At 48.3% G+C, this 22362-nt stretch overlaps 1 protein-coding gene across 23 annotated transcripts in view; it reads right to left on the reverse strand.

Annotated features, from left to right (window-relative positions):
- Positions 1-2030: 2030 nt before the first annotated feature.
- TRAK1 (trafficking kinesin protein 1) overlaps positions 2031-22362 on the reverse strand; it is a 178256-nt gene continuing 157924 nt past the window's right edge. For 9 of the 23 annotated variants that reach the window (XM_023620681.2, XM_070237931.1, XM_070237930.1 and 6 more), the window contains 3 exons: positions 16514-16855; positions 7955-8057; positions 2031-4911 (listed from right to left, as the gene is read on the reverse strand). In XM_023620681.2, coding sequence (XP_023476449.1) covers positions 4113-4911; positions 7955-8057; positions 16514-16855 — 1244 coding nt within the window. In that variant the 3' untranslated portion in view covers positions 2031-4112. Of the gene's footprint in view, positions 4912-7084; positions 7176-7954; positions 8058-16341; positions 16856-22362 lie in introns of those variants that run through there. The other 14 variants (XM_070237939.1, XM_070237940.1, XM_070237941.1 and 11 more) reach the window with 4 other exon arrangements.

Below are 22362 nucleotides of genomic sequence, written 5' to 3' on the forward strand. Positions count from 1 at the left end.
AACGTTCAACTTGGTGATTTGTTTAAAATGGTGCCTGACAGATTTCTCCACTGCAAAGGTACCCTTTCCCCCCTTTAAAAATTAATAAACATTCTGTAGGAAACACTGTGTGTAAATATCCTGCTACCTAAGAAATTCTTACCCCTTGGTTTTATCATCCATTTTTGTCTAAAATTTAGTTTTGTGGTTGCAAAATGGTGTTATTTCTAGCTCTATTGTCCCTTGTATATTTACCATTTACCACTGTAAGGAAGATCTTGGAAGAACGCCTTCTAGAAGCTCTCTCCCATCCTTCCTCTACACCTTGACCCTCTGCTTGGAATGCCTTCTGCACTTGGCAAATCCTGCCCATCCTTGAAGCCCAGATCCGGGGTCCCCTTGTCTCCAAGCCTTTCCTGCCCCAGCTGGGCAAGTAAACCTGCCCACCCTCTCCCCTTCAAGCAAGGGGGGCTGCAGCTGTCTGGCCTTCTCAAGCCCCTGAGACATGGAGACTGCGAGGGAACCCCACCTCTCCAGTGGCAGAACGCCCATCCCATCTCTGCCTGGCCTAGCACAGGGGTTTGTAAACCTTAGTGAGCCCCCGAGTCACCTGGAGGGCTTGGTAAAACACACATACTCGGGCCCTGCAGAGCCTCTGATGCACCACCCAAGAATCTCACTGACTCAACAGCAAATGTTTGTTTCTGCTTCAGATCATAAGTCAAATGAGGGCTGGCAGGGAGTCTGATCCATATGGTTCCCCAGAGACCCTGGATGATGGAGGCTCCGCCAACCTGTGACACCACCATTTCAACACAAGGCTTCAGGGTAAGGAGGAGCATGGAGAATTACGCATGGATTTTTCTCTGCTCACAGCCCACTGGCCAGAATTAATCACGTGCCTTGCCCACTGCAAAGTGACCGGGAAACGTGGAGATCAGATGGACCGTTTGGTGAGCACTGTGCTTTCTCTGCACTGCCACGCTCCCCTTCTCTACCAGCACACAGCCATACGGGCCTTCTCTCTGCTCCTCAAACACACTAAATTCTTTCCTGCCTCTGTGCCTTTGCGCCAGTTGCCCTCTCTGCCCCAATGTTCTTGTGCCAGATCTCACATGGTCGACTCAAATTCTACCTGCCTCGAGAGACCTTCCCTGACTGCCCAAAGTAGCCACCGAGTCCCTCACACCACCCTATTTAAATTCTCTGCATAGCCCTTACTACGCCATGTTTGGGGTCATCCTTCTCCAATTAACAGATTCTGCAAACTCTCCTTAAAAGCAGAAGTTGCTCACTTGTTTATCATCGGATCCCCACTACCTACAGCAAGGACTGGCACGTGGTAGATAGTCAAAATATAGTGACTCAACTAATTGACCCTAACGGGTATTACAATTCTCACTTTACAGGTTAAAAAAATGGATGATCCAAACAGGATAAGTGACTTGCCCAAGGTCATACCACTACCGAATAGTAGCACTGATTTAAAACCCATGCTGCCACCAACCCCTACTGTGCTCCCTCGCATAATTTCACTGCTGGCAAATTTTGACATGGTAGAATATGTTTTATTTTATCCTTTTCTTCTCACAATTCTCCAACTGGTGACCCTCTACTGTTCTTGGTTTTTAAAAGTCTCTTAATACAACTCTAGGGGGGTAATTTGGCAACATCTATCTAGGAATTTATGTCACAGATGTGCTCACATATGTGGAAAATTACATATATGCAGTGTAATATAGCAAAAGGGTAGAATTACCTCAGTGCCCAGCTGTAGGGGACTAGTCCACAAGTGCATGTATGTCTTCACAGTGGGCGTGTGCACATGGTAGAATAGTACACAGCCCTGAAAAGTGAGGAAGATCTTCAGGTTCTGATTGGAAAGTTATTTGAGGTATAGTTGTATGTTAAAAGAAAGGAGGGATGTAACAGTATATAAAGTATAGGCCTTTCATTTAATTTCTCCCCAAAGCTGAACACCTTCCAATCTTACATAAAGAGACTATCTCCTGGATGAAAAGATAAAAATAAAATACAAATCAGAATACCAGTGTGGTTTCCATCATTTGAACTTATTTTATTGATATTCGTTAGCGAATAAAATTTTACTGATGTTTGATGCATTACAACCCACTTGTTGGTAGTGGTTGCACAATGTTGATCATGTATTTATTTACTATGCTAAATACTGTGACGTCCGAATTGTCATTTTGTACATTGGTATTTCCTTTGTGATGGTGGGTGGCTCCTCTCTCTGAATGTATAAAGTGGTCCATTCAGTCCATGGTTTTCATATTCCTTTGTTATTCTATCTACTGCTTTAAAATACATTCAAATAAAAAGATATAAGTTCCTTGCAGTGAGGGCACACATACAACAGCAAGGAGAGTTGAAAACATAATTAACCAACACTCTCGTGCTCAGAGAATAAATAGTTTGGAATTACGGGACTCAAGCTTGCTCCTGGAATACCTCAACGTATCTTCGGTGCACGTGAAATTACACTCACTCAACTGAAGGTCACATCTTTTGCCAAGGGTTGGGGGGAGGTGGGATGCAGAATGACAATTTCATTTGCATATGATGCTATCCTTCCATAAATGTCTGGAACAAATGGCCACAGAACACCATGACACACAGTGCAGTCCTTAGATTAGAATAAATAAATTACCTGCTTGGATTGGAATGCCACAGACACACTATGACCGGAACTAGAAAGGAGAGAGGATGTTTGTTTAAAATACAGCACACACAAATAATAAATAAAAGTTCAAAACTCAGTCAGCAAAACAGCAACAGGACCCGGCTCCCTTGCTCGTCCATGATTCTCACGAGCACCTCTAGCTTTTCCTAAGGATAAAAAGTTGGCACAAGGAGACAAAGGGCTTTGGGAGGGGAGAACATATCTTCTTGGGACCACTCTGTTCTGAAACAAGAGGGCAAAATATGCGGGCATCGAATGGCTGTAAGAAAAGACCACAGGAGTGAAAGCACGTGGACCAGTCTCGGGCTTCAGAGGAAGGACTGGAACCAGCAGGATGCCAAAGCCTCATTTCTGCCATGAACTGGTATTACGTAAACTGTTAGTACGTTTGGTTGTGGTTCTTTTTAGTTTTCCGGTTGACAAATTTCATTCACCACCTTTTCCCCATCTCCTTTCCTTTTACTCCTCTTGTTAAAGTTGGCTTGGGTCTGGTCCTCCTCAATTTGGTTGCAACACTAGGTCTCAGAAATAAGCTGCTATCTCATTCGTGGCTTAGTGTGTTTGAAACTTGTATTTCGGTGTCATAGAACCACAGAGAGAACATATACCGTGACCTCCCGTCTAGTACCGTCACTTCCCTGCATACAAAAAATGGAAAAACAACACAAATCACACAGAACACACAGGGGCTGCTGCATGGCGCAGCGGAGTGTAAATACATTCTCTTTCGGGTCAGACGTCGGGCCTGACAGCTGATTACAAAACATTGAAGGATGACTTCAGGTTGAAGGCATGAGAAGAAAAAGTCATGCTAGTTTGAAGCGACCATCCATTGAGGCAGAGTAGTGAAAGTCTTGAAAGAGTTGGGCCATAGAAGAAAGAACCGCTCTCCGATCCTGAAAGCTATGTCAGCTGCATGTGGCTGTGGCCAGAGGCTCCTTGCGCTCTTACAGGACGGGCAAGGCGACGTGCCCAATGACACCGGGCGGCAGAGGCATTGTGCTCCGTGCTGTGTGACAGCTCACAACGTACAGCACGGGCAGCCAGCCACAAATTCACGGGTTCCGTATCCATGGGATAAGAACACACTTGGGAGTTTCAGTGCTTCTCAAAGGAAAGAAGGAGAAAAGGACACCCGTCTGCCCCTGCCCCCAGGCTGGCACAGGTGAAGTCCTCACGAGAGCAGTGACAGTGTGGGGACGCTGCCTGTGGGAGCCGAAGAAAGGGCAGGGTGGATACAAGGTCTCCAAGTCCTATGTACACATTTTACAAAGTCTCCACTCTTCCCCCACTAGGCACCAGGTTGATTTGTCTAGCTCAGGAAGGTATGGACAGAGGGGGGAAGAGGGAGAGCACGCAGTGCAGGGGGGAGGATGGGGGGACAGGAGCAAGATTGGTCTCCTCTAGGGGAAGGGCCCCCCTCCCATCCTCACCGTAAGCTAGTTTGTTTGGGGAGCTTAGCACCCATCAAGATGCCTGAGGTGAGAGTCACAGGGGCTTTCATCTGCATGCTGGACCCCACCATGGTGGGGAAGCTGCGATTCCGTCGGATGCCACTGTTGAGCTGCAGCCCGCCGATGGCACTGGTGACCGTGGGGCATCCGAGAGGCAGGCCCTCGGGGACCAGGCCCCCAGGGACGAGGGCTTGGGCTGGGCCTGGGGGCCCACAGAGGAGAGGTCCCTGCTCCTCAGTCAAGGTGGGGACGTGGGCTCGCCCTGAGTTCACCACTTTGGCCACACCAAACCTCCTGACTTTGTCCACGAGGTTGAGGTTGGAGACAGACACATCTGTCTGGCTCTCACTGCTCCGGACATTCTTCTTCTCCCTCACCTCCCTCAGGATGGAGCTGGCCGGCTTGGAAGCCAGGAAGTTGTCGTACGGAGGGCTCGTGCACTTGAACTCGAAGGAGGGCGGGGAAGACATGGGCGTCTGCATAGGCGAGTTGGGCGGGGTGGAGGGGATCACAGTCATCCTGGGAGTGTACGAGTGTAGGAGGGAACCCCGGCCGGCCCTGTCCCAGCTCTGTGGGTCATACACAGCTGCGGAAATGCCCCGCTCCTTCAGCAGCCACACCAGCCCCAGGGATGTGCTCATGGTGGTCGTGGACTCACGAATGTTAGTGAAGGACTCGGCCAGGCTCAGTCTCCGTGGAGTGCACGGCGTGGCCACCGGTGTCGACTTCAAGTGGCTGGCGCTGCCACAAGCTGGAGTCGGGGCCGAGTTAAGGCTGACAGGAAAAGACCACAGGTCATTCATCAGAAAATGCCCACAAGCACCATAAAAAGGGTCAGTGGCCAGTCTCCTGCAGGGGTGCAGGAGGCCTGGGACACGTCGAGAGCACTCCCCCAGCCCAGGGGCCCCAGATGCCTCTTTCCATGCCTGCTCCTCCCTCTCCCTGATGGGGGACTTGGGTTTTCTAAAGTGGGGGCACAGTTTAGGTTAACAGGAAGCTGCACATGATTCCCTTTGCTCAGCCCTAGGTATAACCCTTCCCTTTGCAGGTAGGAAACCCAGGCTCAGAGGTTAGGCGGCTTACTCGATGTCACACCCAGCCAGTAAGCGGAAGACCCTGGGTTCGAGCCCAAGTCTGAGTGGCCCGGAGGGTCACTGTCAGAGGATAGAGGAGGAAGCCCCTTGGCAGAAGGCTTTCTTTCTCTACCAGATTTACTCAAATTCCTGCATTCCTTCCTAATACCTACTTCCCTGAGGCAAGAAGTAAACCAGGACTATAGGAGATGAGAGGTACCCTAGGAACAGCCAAAGCAGGTGGGACAAGCCCAGGTTAAGGACCCATGGATGACGGGGAGACTGAGGCTGAAGGTGCACCTCACGTCAGAAGAGGATGCTGGCCTCCTGACTCCCAGTACAGTGCTCTTTCCTCTGCACCGTGCTGTCCCTCAGTCCTCTTCCCATGGTTGTCCAGATCCATTTGGATGAGTGGAGTTATGGGGTCAGAGGAAGCCACGTCATGTATTAGCAGATCTACATCTGGGGAGCTACCTAGAGAAAGGCCCACTGGGTGTGTGAATCCTGTGTTACTATAGGAAAGCATGCCTCTTCGTGTCATGCTGACAGAGGACCCACTGTGTTCCAGAAGCTGGAACCAGCAGCAAAAGGAGTTCGGACAGAAAAGCATACAAGAGGGGCAGCAGGGGGAAAGGCATTGCTGTCTGCTTAAAAAAAACGGGAAAGTCTCTCTTTTAACAGCTGCTATGGGGATGGGGTGAGGCCAGACAGGCACGGAAGCCCTGCTGTTGCTGGATGAGCCACCAGGGGGCAGAGCAGCACCTCCCTCCTAACAGTCCCATGAGACCTGCTGCTCCCCACCCCCACCTCGCCCCGCCCCCACTTCCTGGTGCTGCCCAAAGACAGGGCTGGGGCTGCAGGTGCCCCTGGGAGCAGGCCAGCTGGAGGTCCCCAGGAGCTAGGGGACAGGGCCCTCTCCCCAGCCTGGCAGGGGGAGGGGCAGCTACCTTGTACAAAGTGCCAACTTGGGGAATGGGCAGGGGCCCTGATCTGGAGCAGGTCCTTGGAATGACTCGAAAAGAGGTCCCTCGCTGCGGGAGGGACAGTCCAAAAGCAAATACAAGCTGAGGCATCATCTGGCTCCACACTCAGGTGACCTCGCCACGGGCTGGTCAGCCCAGGGTGAGGAACACAGAACAGGCCCATCTCACACAAGCTCAGGAGTGAGGATGCCGGTGGGTTGGGAGCACCCAGAGAAACATGAGATTAGAAACCACAGCAGATTCCTAAGGTTAAAAGGTGGAGTCTTCAAAAGGCCCAGGAGGAATTCTACAAAACATTGATCTACAAGCAATAGAAGGCAAAAATGTCCTGGACTTAAAATCTTGTTTATAGGGCCATTTTTAGCGAGATTTTCGATTTTGTTTCAAGCTGTCATTCTTTCAAACTCAGGCAAAAAAGCCTTCTCTTGCTATTGACTACCCAAGCCTTTTCTGTCCCTGAGAAGCCCCTAAAGATGAAGACAGGTATGTAGTTTCAAGTCCTATGGCTACAGTCAGAAGAGCACCAGGACGCCAGCCTCTTCCTGGAAGAAGCTCTGTCCCACGGTTTTAAACATACTCTCTTCCAAACATAGAGCCATGGGATGGGGAAGCCGGGTTCTCCAAAGACAGGAAGGGAGACTGAGAAGACAAGCTAAAATTTAGAGATCCCCTTCCGGTGAGAAGTTCGGTTAGGCCTCTATTAGTGCTGGCACTCGGCTTGACTGGGGTGTTTAGACGGGTTAGGGGTATTCATTGTCAAGGCCGTGTTAGCCAGGCACAACCACAGAGACACATCCATGCCTGAGTCCCGGATTAGTGGCGGCCACGCGCGCACACACAGCTCCTTCCACATGGCCCTGCCAGGGCAGGCACTGCTGGCCGTGTGCTCACCCCCTGCCTCGCCTGTGGGCTCACTCTCTGCCCTACATCTCCTCTCAGCTCAACGGGGCATAGGGCTGCTTCGTCGTCCTCCTCACATGACCTGCGGAGAGTTATTCAGAGTTTAAGGCGCTCCTTGGGGCGGCCGCACCCTCCGAGCTGGCCCTGCTCACCTCCCTCCCTTCCTGCTTTACCTTCCATTTACCCTGGCATCTGGCACCACAGAGAAAACGGCTGAGGGGGTCACTCTACCACGTCAGTGGAGACCATTTCCCTTTTACTGGAAGCTGTGAGAGCCCTGAAATCAAGCCAAGCAGACCACCCCATGCCATAGAAGTCCTCTCACCAGATGGTGCCAAACTCTGTCACTTCTTGGAGGCACCAGAGGGAAAGGACCACAGTGGGCATGTGATTCGGCCTTCAGGTTTTATCACTTCAGGCATTACAGTGTGGCTGAGGCTCACAGTTCCTGCGGTCTATTCCCGAGGCACCAGGGCTCAGTAACTCCATTCGGTGAAGGAACTCCACGTTCTACTAGCAAACTTTAGGGCAAATAGCCCACAGACTTGGCCTTAGGGCCTGTGGTAGTGTCAGCTTCTGTTAGTTAAGGAGGGGCCTAAGAATCATCCACAGCCAATGCACAGGGTAACTCAAGGTGAGTCCAGGTCTCTCTGTCTGCGCTGGATCTGAATCAACAGGGGCCTTGATTCAAGGGAAAGATGGGACCCAGAAACGCTGACGACAAGGGCTTATGAGATGCTTCAGGTGGCTGCAGTTGGTTTTGCACAAGCCTCTCCACTTTGGCTTTCTCAACAGAAAGTCTTGCAGAGACTGCCCCAACATCACCCCACCCCTGCCCACACTGGGGCCGGGGTCCCTTACCTTGGCGTGACCCGCGTGAGCTCGTCTGAAGGATGTAGGATGCGACAGGTGGTGAAGGTGAAGGTGGAGTTGGTCTGTGACATGCACTTCCCAGGGTGGTGTGCTAAATTGAGGGGAACAAAACATATTCCTTGCATCCAAGTAAACCCATGAGAGAAGTGAAAACCCAGCAGGGCCCTCAACAGATGCAAGAAGCGATGAGCTACCTTGTCAACCGGATCTGGGCGAGGAAGGTGAAACGCAAATGTTCTGGATCGAAGGTGGTCCCTCAAAAACCACCACACTTTGGAGCACTGGTGTGCAGAGCATCGAATTCCAGCTTCCAGCCCAATCCAGACAGGGCTCCCCATCAGCGTTCTTTGGCCAGTAGTGGATCCAGTTTGAGGGCTAATGGGCCCTTGGGGGTAAATTTGGTTTCCCTCCTCAGAGATGGGCTTCCTTCTTTTGTTGCTTTATGTTTCTTTTCATTGACAAACAGGTGCCAAACTCTGCCGAAGGGAGGGAAGAGCGCAGGGAGAGGCACAGGGCAGGGAAGGCGCTTGCCACCTGGAAACAGGGCAAGGCTCAGGCGCTCCCTTCTCTGTTCACACAGAAAGGGGCTTGGGGAAGCTGGCTCCACTACTGCCTATCTGTGACCGGCGAGGTGGGAGAGACCTCAGCTGCCTCAGCAACAACGTGGCAAGAGTCCCAGAGCCCAGGGTTCTCTGCAGTTCTGAAGCTCCCGGATCAGGTCTGGTCTGACACACAGCACTGCGAGCAGAACCAGTCCCTGGGCCGCTTTCTTGCCATCTCTAGGATGTCTGATTTCTAATGCAAATGAGACAGCAATAAGTAGTCCTCGACTGATTTCCTTTTAAAGCTCTAAAGTGTTGTTGTTAAGGCGGCTGAAGATTGTTCTGGAGCAAAGTAAATCAGAGGAGCGGAAGAACCATGCATCGGAAAGCTGGTGAATGATAATAACAGAATCTACGGGAGACATCATGATTGTAGAGGTCATCCTCATTCATAACTCAAAGGTAAAAAAAAAAAAAGAAAAAAAAGGATGCTGCTCCAAATAGCATGCATGATGAAGTATTAGGATAATGCCCCCACCCCACCCCCCGCCGCCCCTGCAGCAGCTCAGCCCCCAGAGACCTCCTGGGAGAAAACTGATCAGGATATCAGAGGCCATGAGCACTCTGAAGATTCAAAAGGCTGTGAACTAGAATTTTCTAGCTCTTTATGGCAAGTTTTCTCTTGGATTTGACAAAAAGGAAAAGGAAAACAAAACAGAAGAGATGGGTGCCCCAAACCTACAGATCCACACACAGGTGATTGTGTCTTTAAAAAAAAACAACCCAGGGACCAGATGTAACAAAAAAATGTTGGAGACACGCAAACTGAAGGCAGGCAGGACAAAGCCAGCGCACAAAAATGGTGGTGGTGACCAGAGGAGCAACACAAGCCTGGTTTTCCCCATTAGGATGGTTTGATCCACCTCTCGGTGTCAAGGAAGCCCCCGTGACCACTGGTGTGGCAGCCGGTACCACGTCCACAAGAGTGAACTCTCAGCCACGGGAGCTCGAGGCGAAGTGGGGCGAGGGGGTGGGGGACACACACATAAAAATAGCCTTTCTGAATCTTTTTTTCTCGACCAATCAATGTAATGGTTTAGGAACTCAGATAACTGAGAAATCGCTGCAAGCGAAACAAAAAAAGGATAAGCTATGAAGAAAAGGCAACCAAACAATCACGATTCTCTGACTGCAATCAAGTCTAGAAACAAAAGCAACAGAACGCCTGAGAAAGAACATCCCAGAGGACAGGCGTGAGGAAAGAAGAATGCAGGAAATAGAATGAAGACAAAACCGTTGAAAGAGAGACACTTTAAAAAATCAAACAAAAGCAAGACTGCATTTAACATGAGAAGCGTACCCCATTTAAACACATGGCCAGAATCTCAAATCAAAAGGTCACAAATGTTCACTTCCTCCTCCACCCCATTCCATATTGGATCTTCGATTGTAACAGGTAGTGTAAGACGGACATTGGAGAGACACAGTTGCATCAGCAGAAGCAAAACCCATCTTATGCAAATGGGTTTTGGGGACAGGAAAAGGCTGCTAAAATTCAGAAGTCATCATTCCCCAGAAGCAATGGATAGATTTAGAAGACCAAGGAAGATCAACAAGTGTCAAAAGTGCCAAAGCCAGAGGTTTGGCCCCTCCAAAATACCACTGGGATGCCTGGACCCACCAGCTCTCTGTGCGCCATCACCGCCTGCCAGGCCGCTGCAGCACCTGCCCTCCTTGGGACACAACACAGAGGCAGTGAGTCGCCACAGGGCAGCCACGGGCTCATTCCTAGAGTCCCGCGTGCAGGAGAGCAGTTTCTCAAAGAAAGAGGCACAAAACACATTCTTCTTGGCAGGAGTAGGGGCTCGCGGTGAGGGCTCACCACTGAAGTTCCCAGCCCCCACCACACGCCGATGCCCTGCCTTCGGTGCCGTGTGTTCACTCTCGCTGCTCACTTGGGGCCTCCAAGGACAGGGTTTCCCGGATTTAATGCTCCAACTTCCTACCTAAATCCTTATTCTTTTTCTCAGTCTGACTGGAGACCCTAGAGTGTTGTGAGCAGAGAGGAAACAGGTTCGAGGATTAACACTGGCCAATGCTTTCCTCGAGTATTTTACTTAGGGATGAACTTGCATTTCCAAAAATAAAAACAACAAAGTCCTAATCCTTTATTATTTATATTTGTTCCTCCTCCCTCTGACACTCGTACGAAATCCTAATCTATCAAAGACAAACTTTAAATTGATTAATCCTTGGAAATGTTCTGGGAGAGCAGAAACTTTTCTCTCTAAAGGCATCATAGCACCCAGTCCTTAAAGAACCCTCACGTGAGCCACAGAGGTCAGAGTGCAGCTGCACCTGCTGACTTCTATGGGGAGTTGCAATGTACACATGTAAAGGCTGCTTCACAGGGGATCTCTGAGGACAGAGAAATGCTGGCCATGCCACACACCCAAGCTTTTTTTTTTTTTTTTTTTTTTTAAGGTGAGGAAGATTGGCCCTGAGCTAACATCTGTTGCCAATCTTCCTCTGATTTGTACGTAGGATGCTGCCACAGCATGGCTTGATGAGCGGTGTGTAGGTGTGCACCTGGGATCCAAGCCAGTGAACTCTGTGCCGCTGAAGTGGAACACCTGAACCTAACCACTATGCCACCAGGCCGGGCTCCTCAAGCTATTGTTTTTGCTCATGTAAGTAATTTCTTAAAATATATATTAAAAAATTACAAATGCATCCCAAAATCTTGGAAAAAGGGACTCTTTGCAATGCATCAAGAGCCCACATTCTTTTCCCTACTCTTCGAGGGAAGTGGTCAAATTGTGAAAAATAAACAAAATGCCCCTGACCTTTGTTCCTTTCCTTAACCTGAACATGGAGTGTGAAGCTGCTGTCACACGACTTGGATCTGCTTTGCAACTTCTGCAAACTCATTAACCAACACACACACACTCCCACTTTAATTCCAGTAGCTGCCACCACATCAACAGTGACACCCACGGGTCAGCCTTTTCTATCCAAGCGAAAAAAAAAACCTACTAAAAATAAAAGCCATTGTCCACCCAGCTTAAATACGTCGCTTGAACTAAGGCCTGAGAACATTTATTCTTTTTTTACCTTTTTATCAGCTTCTAATGACTTTGTTGCCTTTTGCTCAGGGAGTAATCACATTGCGGGGGGCGGAGGAAGGGGGAAGAGGGCATGTCTTTGCCTGTCAGCTACATGGCCCTAAAAAAAAAGCAAAAGGTGGCAAAAGCAATGCTTCAGAATTCTTCCTAAAAGATGAAAATATCAGGGTATAGAAAAATGCTTTAAAGACTTTTTTTGGTCACTTCTTTAGATAACTCTGTCCATGGATTTTTCTGAAAAAAAAAAAGTTCTATGATGAGTCCACGTGGGAAAAGAAACCTCTAGGAAAGCTTTGTTTGCCCTGAGCTTCCTCATTAATATCAATACTGTTTGGGACTAATGTGTTTTACACACGTTTTTCTCTGGGGGCGTGGGGAGTCAAGAGCAGTTTCAGATACAGTAGTGCAGCTTCTTCTTTTTGTAAAAAAAATATGATAAAAGTTATTCTAAACTACACAGTGTTACAAGATGACATTTTAAAAGTCCTCAGTTCCAGGCTTAACGTGGGCCTGGTAACTCTTTTTCTCTGCTTCTTAAGCGTTCGTTCAACAACCCTCGTCTGGTCCTGCAGCTCTATGGGGACCCTGAACTCCAGGGCAGACGTCGGCCGCAGGCACTGGAGAGGTTTCCAGCAGAGATTTTGACCCACATCACAAGATCTTCTTCTGGTTTCTGTACAACATATTTTGGTTCCTGCAAAATTAAAAACTCTATTCTTCCCACTACACCAAGCTCTCTACTCTGTGCTTCATCTAAAAAGAACATGATTTAACAGATGAACAATCTCACAGCCTTGTGCAGAGAGGGCCAGAAATTCCACCAAGTGTCTCCAGGGGGAATCCTTTGGAGAAAGGGGGATTTTTTAGAACACTTAAAATGTCAAAGGGCAAATGCAACAGTCTCTTTGGATCCTTCGGATGCCAATAAGGCTGGATCCCAAGGCCTCTGTCCTCCTCTCCTTCCTTCTGTGGCAGACACTGCCAGGCGCCAGGAGCCAGCCTGGCTAAGTTTCATCAGCACCTCTCCCTACTAGTCCTTTTGAAGCCAGTTCAAGAGGGCACTTCTCTCGTGTGTAACTAGGCGGTACAGCTGGACACTTCATCCAAACCTCAGCACTCACCCTGCGGGCCCTCAAGGGACCCTCCAGGCGAGATCAGCGGCATGAGCAGACACCCACTCCTCAGGAGTCCACATGGGTGCCCCTAGGAACAGGGATGGGACCTCCTATGGTTTGCAGAGGTGAGGTTGCCTTAAGGAAAGTGCTCTCACAAGTGCGCTCTGTTCTGGAAATTTTAAGCAGGATTGACGCTACTCTTTTTTGGGAGGAGCCAATTATCTCATCCTTCATTCATTTTTCCACTTCTGGGCTGTAGTTGGCATCTTTTGCTCTGGTTTAATATACATTCTAATACAAGAGCACAAGGGCTTCGTTAGCATCTCATACTACAGGTGGGCGTGAGCATGCTCTGTCCATAGGACCAACTCCTGTAACTGCTACAGATCTAGGCCTGGATTGAAAAGTCTCCCATCAGAGTGGGAACTCATCGTCAACATTCCGTGGAGATAAGAAGGAACTTTCCTGCACCTGAGGGTCTGTGAATCGAATGTAGCAGACCTCTCCTTCCAGATCCATCAGGCCCCAACGGCCAACATCCCTGCACAAGCCACTGGGTCCTGCTTCTGTGGGGGACAGAAAGTGTGACAGGATGTGGGCTGGTGTGGCCTTGCTCAAAGCCCTGAGCCAAAGCTGGACTAATCCTCGCCTCCTGAAACTTTCTGTCTGGCTCCTTTCCTCCCGGAGCTGTTCCCCTCGCTTCCCTTGCTCAGTCACCACTCCTGAACAGAACCTGGACCTATGTATCAAATAAAGAAGCTACAAAAAAAGCTAATTCTTGGCTTTTGCCTGTGGGGGCGCAGGAGCTGCAGCTTCAGGGGAATTTCAAGGGATCAAACGGGATTTTTGCCTCAACACTTACTTGAGGATCTCAGCCCCAAAGAAGACACAGCTCCATGGCAGGGCCATGGCCAGATATACAAATCATGGCAGCCTGAGCCTGTCCTAGGATACTTCCCCCACCTGCAATGGTCTCCATGTGTTTGAGGATTAAAATTGACCTTCACTTCCTTCTCTCCGTGCTGCTTGAATATCACCTCTTTCTCCCTTTAGGGATCAAGGTGTCCAACATAATTCAATTGAACTGTCCAGCCTACCAACCACCTACTGACTTAACTGTGTGACTTAAAACTCTGATCTTAACCCCTTACCACATGCAGGCTCTTCCCTATACACAAATACCTAAAATTCAGAACACTGACAGTACGAGATAATGACGATTTATGATCAAGTGTGCTTTCTATATGAACAAAAACATAAAATACGTCACTGAAATAAAGTAAAAGTATAATCTAAAAATTGTTTTAAACAATCCATTTTAATCATCTAAATTATTTACAATAAAATAACATGGAATCATCCTTTTTAAGACACGGGATTATAAAAATCAGCAAATGATGATACAATAATACATTAAAATATATTAATAAATGTTTTTCAGTAATCAAAACTTTTTCTCTATGAGACAGCAGGGTCTAGACAAAAGTGCCTAATATACAAGTCTTCCCAATTTCCTCCCATCATACAACTTGCAAGAAAAAAAGTGAATCACCCTCTGTCTTCAAAGTTTGTCCCTATCAAGTCTTCATAGGCAGATGGCAGCTGGGATTATGCTGTTTGGCAAGAGAAAAGCCCAAGCATCCAGGGTGGACCAAGGCAGGGACCAGACCAGCCCGGATACAACTCCCAAGACAGAGGCTGCCCTAGGCCTTCCTGCTGAAGCTTATCTGACTGCCTGTGACTCCAAGACTGTGTACATGGTGCCTCTGGGGGTCTCTGGGATGATTTCTTTAGAGCAACATGCTTCCTACATTCTAAGAATCGAAATGGTCCTGTCATTCCAATAGAGAAAAAAGAGCCAAATCGTTGTTCGTGCCTTTCCCCTCTGCATTAAACTTTTAACAAGTCTTACCCAGAAAATGAGCTCAAGAGAACTCTCGTCTAAATGATCAGACCTTTCCTAAATCACCCTCAGCAATCTATAGAAATCTTTTTGATCGCACAGTTCCAACCTGACCCCTCTACAGTTTCCAACTGCAAATTTGTGTGCCTCTCCTCAAATCAAGTTGCTGGGAGAAATGTGCTGCAGGTTTGAGTACGGAGGGAAGAAGCAATAAATACGTGTTTATTTATGGTGAGGAAAGTGGTCGGGACTGAAGTCCTCATGATTGATCCCCTCTCCCTCTGTCCTCGAGAGAAGTTCTTAGCTGACTTGATAGGCTTTATACAACTTCTCAAAGATGCACCTAATGGTGCTTCCTTAAGCTCACAGGATTCACCTTCTACGCCACCTGTAAGACTGCAGGGAGGGTCATCACACTTGACCCGATGCCGAGCCCTCCAGCCACAAAACTCAGCAGGCACTGTGCTTCCTGCATCGTTGTCTGCCTTCCGCATGGGCGCTGGTGCTGATAACAGCAGGAGGTAATGATACCACAGCTGGCGTCCCCTTCTTAAGTGTGAAGATGCTAAATAAACATTTTCATTCCCTCGCAAGCTTAATCTGGTAACTCAATTGCTTAAAAAATTAATTAAACCATAAGTAAACCTAGGTGCTGAACAAATCCTTTTTACTCAATGATACTTCTAAAGTTCAATCGAAGAAAAAGGAAAAGTTGGTCCCGAATAAAGGCCCTTGGCCACAGGCGTCTGCACTTGGCCAGGGGACGGGAGACACCACCACAGACCTCAGCTCTCTGTTGCCCTGTATTTTATGGGCACTGTTGTGGCCTTCACGAGTGAAAATTATGAATCACAGAGATGAATGTTCTCTTCTTAAACTTGGTGCCTAGGGAACATCATGAGGACGACAATATTGGGTTAATTCATCTTTTTTCTGGGTCGCTCTGCTTATCCCATAAGAGCTTCCTTGTCTTCTCAGCACAGGAAGCCAGGAGGTCCAGGAAGCCTAGGGCAAATAGCAACCACATGGCCCCATGATCCCAGGGCCCTGAGCACAAAGCTTTTCATCCAAGTGGCGCCTAGGATGTGGGTAGTTCTACAAACTCAGGGTCATGTCTTTACTGCTTGTTGGGGGGAGATCAGCCTGAGCTCTTTTTCAGGTTCATGGAAAGTCCTGTCTCTGGAAGAGCTTACTGACAGTCTCTTAGGGTTTGTTTGGTTAAGGAGTATTGCTAAAATACTTTTTAAAAATCCACTTTGAACACATGAGTAAGCTGGAAAGAAAACATACATAGCTTCATTAAAGCGAGGAAAGTGAAAAAGCCCATCTATCAACTGTTGCCTGAGATCCTAACACTCTCTGGGCTTATTCTAATGCAGCATGTATATAACAGATTCTCCCATTCACCTTCTGAACGATGCAGCACTCACGACCTCCCCTAAAACTGCCCGACTCAGCTCAGCTCAGTTTGGACATCCCCAGGGGACTCAAGAATCTGCCCCTTCAACACGGGGAGAGACTCATAACAGGAAGAGGGGAGCCAGTGTTCTGGTGGGGCGGAGGGGCAATAATCCACTTCTTTTTAGCAGCCTTTCCTGCTCCCGCTTCGAGAGCCCCGCTGGGCCATGCACCTCCAAGATGGGTAGGGAGCTGCACCCATCTGTTACAAAAAGGAGGCTCAGACTCCATGTTCAAAAACAGAACCGCACAATGGCAATGCTTTAATCGTCACCCACACAGACGAGCGGAAGCTACAGACAGAGAGCCACTACGGATGGTGCTCGGAACAGAGGTGAGAATGGCCCAGAGCTGTGCCTCCGGTAAAGGTGCCGGGTTTACAGGACTTAGCGCGGTGCCCTCACCAGACCCCTCCTCCTCCTCCTCTGCGGCCGGTGGCGGCTCCTGCATCTCCTCTGGGCAAGCCTGAGGCCGGCTCGGGTAACTTCTGCTGCCTGAGACAGTCACACGTGCTCGGGACCTCTCACCTGAGGTCTCTGGGTGCTGAACTGGCGTGGAGGTAGCTAGGCCCGGGAGGGAAATGTGGTCACCTGTGTCATCTTCTTCAAAGTCGTTAAGGCAGTACACTTCATCCAGGTCAACATCCAGTGTCCGGAAGCCCTTGGTGACCACACCGGGCCGGGGGTCCAGGATGCCCCCGAGGTGAGGCTGGGCCAACTGCTGCCAGTGGTGAAGGGTGGCAGAACCTTGCAGGAGAAAGGACAGAGAAGGAGAACAGGGAGAAGAGAGGGTTAGGATGGAAGTCTAAGCCGACGGTTGTTCACCACCCTCAAAGTGCAGAGCGTGAAGCCCAGCAGGCCCCAGCTCCACAGGTGGACTCCAGAAGGGGCACCAGTGGAGTGGCCTTCGCCCCTCCTTCTGTGCAATGGGAGCTAATACCCTACTATTCCCGGAAGGGGCACTAACTTAAGGAATGGAAAATTAATTTTTTAAAAAAGTAAAATTAATGCCATATTGTGTGCCAAGAATATTTGGTGACAAATTATTTTAATCAACCAACACCAATCCCCAAATGCAACACAGAATCACTTTAGAACTAGAAGACAGAACAAATCAGCAAGAGAAGCACCGAAGGGGGCTGGGCGGGCGAGGAGGGGAGGTGGGCACAGGTGCTGACTCCATGCTAAGTACTCACTGCTGGGCACTGGAAGACACAGCAGAGGCAGAAGAGGACAATGTCAAACTAACCCTAGGACCCACGAGAGAGAAGCAAGAAGTTCAAGTAGCACGCAGACACGAGTGGTAGGCACGACCATCACCTTCTTTACTTAGGTTTCTGTATTCTGCCAGCAACCTCGAGAAGCTACAGGTCTGGGGAGAGGAAATCAGACTCAAGAGGTATGACCAAAGGACACAGTAAGTCCACAAAGAGGACTGAAGCAGAGGAGACAATCTCCTCGGTGACACCAGACCCCGGGACTCAGATGACATTGTGCAAGGTTTGTAATAACACCAAGTGCGTCCCTGAGTACCTGGAGGTATCATGGTGCCCACAAAGATAGGCGCTCCAAGACCAAGTGTGCTTAGGAAAGCTGGGTTAAGAAGTGCATTTACTGAGGAGCATCTCAGAACCTTCAGTATGTCACCACGTGCTGGGATTCTGCCCATCCCACTGGCCAGAGCAACCCTTCCTCCCCTTGGGACACTTATTACACCTCACAGGGCCCTGGCATTGGGGTGCACGGCCCGTGGGGCTGGGCGTTTTACCTCCATTCTACAGAAGAAGTTAGCCTCACAAATAAATATTCCACACTCAAGAGGGAGGCATCTAGAGAGGCTCTCAGGCATGGGAAAGCAAGAGCCTTCCCATACAAATGGCCTCCCAGAGTCACTGCTGGTTTACAGAGGGTGTCCGCTGGTGGGTGACTAAGAATCCCTCCAGCCACCAGGCTGCCTTGGGGAACATCAGAAAGGGGAACCAGGGATGCCGGGAGCCAGCAGCCCAGGAGTCATGATCAAAGAGGAGGAAAGGAGGGCAGGCGGCGAGGTCAGGGAGCAGTCAGGAATGGGAACGAGATGCGGAGAAGCTGCGATCATCGGGAGCTCCCGACCTGCTGGTGTGACCAGTGGGTTCACTGCCTCCAAACGCCGCTGGGAAGTGACTTCTCAGGGGACAATCTCAGCCAAGGAGTCTTGAAAGGATTTGGTAAATGGGCCATTTCAAATCTACTTAAAAGAGAAAAAATTGTATACACAGGCAATACAGGTTTAGAAGAGCTCCTACACTTTGAGGCCTGTCCCAGCTTTCAGTGTGCACAAGTACACTAGAACCTACTTAACCTGAATCTATTGAAAAAAAAAGGAAAATACTCTAAGCAAAAAAAATAAATAATAAAGAGGTGCATATAATGAATGAGGGCATCACATACCTGCTCTCTCACTAAGTGGTAAGATACTTCTAGAGCAGCGATTCTCAACGAGGAACAAGTTTGCTCCCGAGGGGACATTTGGTAATGTCTGGAGCCTTTTTGGTTGCCACAACTGTGGAGGAAGAGGGGATGCTGATGGTATCCAGTGCGTCGAGCCAAGGATGCTGCTGTGCATCCTACAATGCCCAGGACAGCCCCCATAACAAAGAACGATCTGGCCCCAAACGTCAACAGTGCCAAGACTGAGAAACCCTGACCTAGAGCTGTGGGTCCTAATTCTCAGATCCTTTGAGAATTTGAAGGAAGGACGTCATGGACTCTATCCCCAAAGGGAGCTCATATGCAAGTGACACTGTGTATAAAGGGCCAGGATGGTGCAGACGCTGAAACCAGTTCATGGGATCCTGATCCCCAGGTGCCACAGCATCATTTTCTTAAAAAAGACTACCTGAATGGAGGCATGCCTGGACGGCAGCTCGTTTCACATGTACCACATCAGCTCACTCCTCAACCCACCCCATGAGCTAAGGATTATCACCCACACTTTAGGGATGAGGCAGCCGAGGTTCACTGAAGTAAGATCATTGTCCAGTCATGGAATTAGCACTGGTAGAGCCAGGGTTCAGTGCTAAAGGCCAAGTTCTTTCAGTAATCTCACACTGCCCGCCCCCTAAAATCCACAGGTCTGAAAACAAGCAAGAATATCAACATTCCAGCCAGGAACCGGGCTAAGCGAGAAGCACAAATGGTGGGCAGTGAAACTTCTGGGTGTGGTCCAGAGCCCACCAGGAGACACACACACACACACACACTCCTGCTGGTGCGATTTCTCGTGCCCCCTCCTAGAGACTCCCATCCATAATCCATAATGGGTCCCCTGTTCATGTGTCCACTGGAAGCACAGGCACATTCCTGGCAACAAAAGTGCAGGGGAAGAAATCTGAAACAAAGCATTATGACCTCCAGCTGGGGACTGCACATATGGGTCTTAGAAGGATGAGAAATCCCCGGGATGACCACATCATCTCTACTTTTGGAAGGGGAGAAAGGGAAAGTCGACACACTGGAAAGTGAAGAACTGTGTCAAGGAAGTGCTGAATCTCCCTGTCCTTCTGAAGGGGGCTCAAGACGTTTACAAGGCATTGGAAAAGAACACAGTGAGGCTAGGGGTCTGGGCCCCAACCGGAGCCCCATAGGCCTTGACCCCTGATCCATTCAACAGACTGCCCCCATCTGTCCCCACCCCATGTATGGGCTCGAGGGGGAAATGAGGCTACAAAAGGTTTGCCATTTGGAGTTAAGAGGCTACAGAAGTGCACGGGTTATTTGCATTCCCTGAAAACACACAGCCAAGGAAATTTAGTGAGGTTACAACTGAAAGATTGTGTGGAAAGATACATGGTGCTTGGATTTTTAGCCCACGCCTTGGGCCTCCCTTACTCACATGAGAACAGCCAACCTTTACTGAGCACTTACTAAGTGCCAGCACTTTCTAAGAGGTCTACATTTATTATCTCACTTAATCGTCATAACTCTGTCATCCTCATTTTATAGATGAGGAAACTGAGCACAGGGAGGGCAAGTAACCTGCCAGAGGTTGTAACAGCTGGCCAGTAGCCAAGCTGGGATTCAAACCCAGGCTGGCTCGCGTCCACCCCCTTAACTATATAGACTGCCTCTTGGCCAGCAGACTCACATATGTGAGTCTCAGAAATCAGGTCAATAACACACCTGAGCAGCTTTTCTAATCCTCATACAGGTGTTTTCTAGTCTGCAAAAGTGAATGCTGGTGACGGCCTCCAAACATCTGACTTAGTTATGTCACATGGTGGGGCTCATGGACCATCTCCTCTCCTGACTGGTTCTCAGCCCCAGGGGAGTTTACTGAGCTCAGGAGCTGGGCAGAACACCTCACAACCCACTTCCCGTCCACTGCCACTGCCTGGACCACCATGGAGGAATTCTACTGATCTCCTGGCTGCCTGAAGTCCATCCTTTGATACAAGATGGCATACAAATTAAAAATTAAATATGAATCACATCTTATTCAGAGCTTTTGTTGCCTCTTTTCTACCCCTTATTTTCCCCGGCTCATGCCCCAGCCTGGCTGCTTTGATTTGTCAGGCACTAAGCAGGAGAATCACTGAACTCCTACCTTCCTTCCATGACAGCGAGGCTGGGGCCAGGCAGGGAAAGAAAGGAAGCTTCGTGTCCCTCATTGGCACCAAGATGAAGTTCTTTGCAACAGGGCAAGGACAGCGTGGAAAGGTAATTGCGATCACTGTTCCTTTCCTTCTGTTCGCCTTCCCTCCACACCCCACTCTTCTAATGAAAACATTTTCATGTCATCAAAGGAGAAGAAAACCAAATCCATTTATGTGAGCAGAGCACTTGGAGCTTAAACGTTAGAACTAAATCTGCTGGATGATGTACGGCTTATAAGTGTGTGGTTTTCCCTAATTACATATTACCTTATTTATTTGGAAATACTATCTGGTTATAATTAATCAGAAAGGAAGAGAAAAATATATGGGAAACAATACTGCCTGCCTCATCTTTTTAATGCAGATATATCTCTAGTTTGAATTTCATTGGTTCTTCACTTGCCTAAAATGAGTAAGGTAAGACGAAGAGACAAGAGTGCTGGCATTCTTAAACACCTCGCCCAGCTATTTTGGCTGACACCAATAAGCAGATAGCAAGACTAATTAAACAGGTAAGGGAGACATAGATGGAAGACACAGATTGGCTATCTGCTGTGATACTAGCTAACATTCTCCAGGGGCCTCACCCCAGGGACATTTACCTGGGCTACTGGAGATCACAGGAATCCTATCAGCTTCTTAGTGGAAAAGGATGGTGCAAGAACACGGCCCTAGCACAACGCTGGACCAGGTCTCAACATGGGTAAGGCCACACTTTAGACCTGAGCTGCTGGAAGAGGGGCCTACATTTTAATAAGACCCTAAGAGGTACTGGGCACAATACAAAACACATCACATTTACTCCTCACCACAATCTTCTGTGGCAGACAAAAGCCCTATTTCACAAATAAGAGAAACAGGGCTCAAAAAGGTGAAGTAACTTATCCAACACCACAGTTAGAGCTGTACTGAACCTGGCATCAGACAGACTTCCATGCCAGCACTCCATTTTATCAAATTACACACAGTGACACAAAAAGAACTGTGGAGGGGAGGAAGAAAAAAAAAATATTGGTTGTAGTTTAAACAGCTAAGAAGTCACAGAACTACAAAATGGAGCCAGAGGGATTTCTATCATGAGGATACGTTACATGCCATAGTGATAAGATAAGACTGCTTAATATAGTGATGTAGCTTCCCGGTGAGCAGGGTACTATAGATGAAATTTATTTTGCAAATCTAATGGGATTTCTTCTTATTCTATTCACTTATCACGAAAATACTGCTGTTTAAGTCACAAGATTACAAGAAAAATGATGAGTTGGTCAAAATAAATTAAAAAAAAAATCTATTCCTGCAATAATGCTTGGAAAATGAATCCAAAAACATATTTTTAGATGATCTAATGAAACACAAAGTAAAATATAGAAAACAGAGACAAGATGATAAATTCCAATGACCTTTGCGAGACAAAGGAGAAAAAAAGAAAAGAAAGGCAAAAAGTAAAATTGCAGAAATGGAAGATTTTATTGAAAGAAAAACAGACATAATTGTGGATCAGAAAACAATTACCAAGCTTACAACTGAATAAACAATTTGAAAAAGAATGAGCCATCCCTTTTCTGAAATCTAAGAAGGACCTAAATTACACAATTAAAAAATACTCATGAAAAACGAATG

Source organism: Equus caballus, chromosome 16, assembly GCF_041296265.1.
Source record: "Equus caballus isolate H_3958 breed thoroughbred chromosome 16, TB-T2T, whole genome shotgun sequence".
NCBI lineage: Eukaryota > Metazoa > Chordata > Mammalia > Perissodactyla > Equidae > Equus > Equus caballus.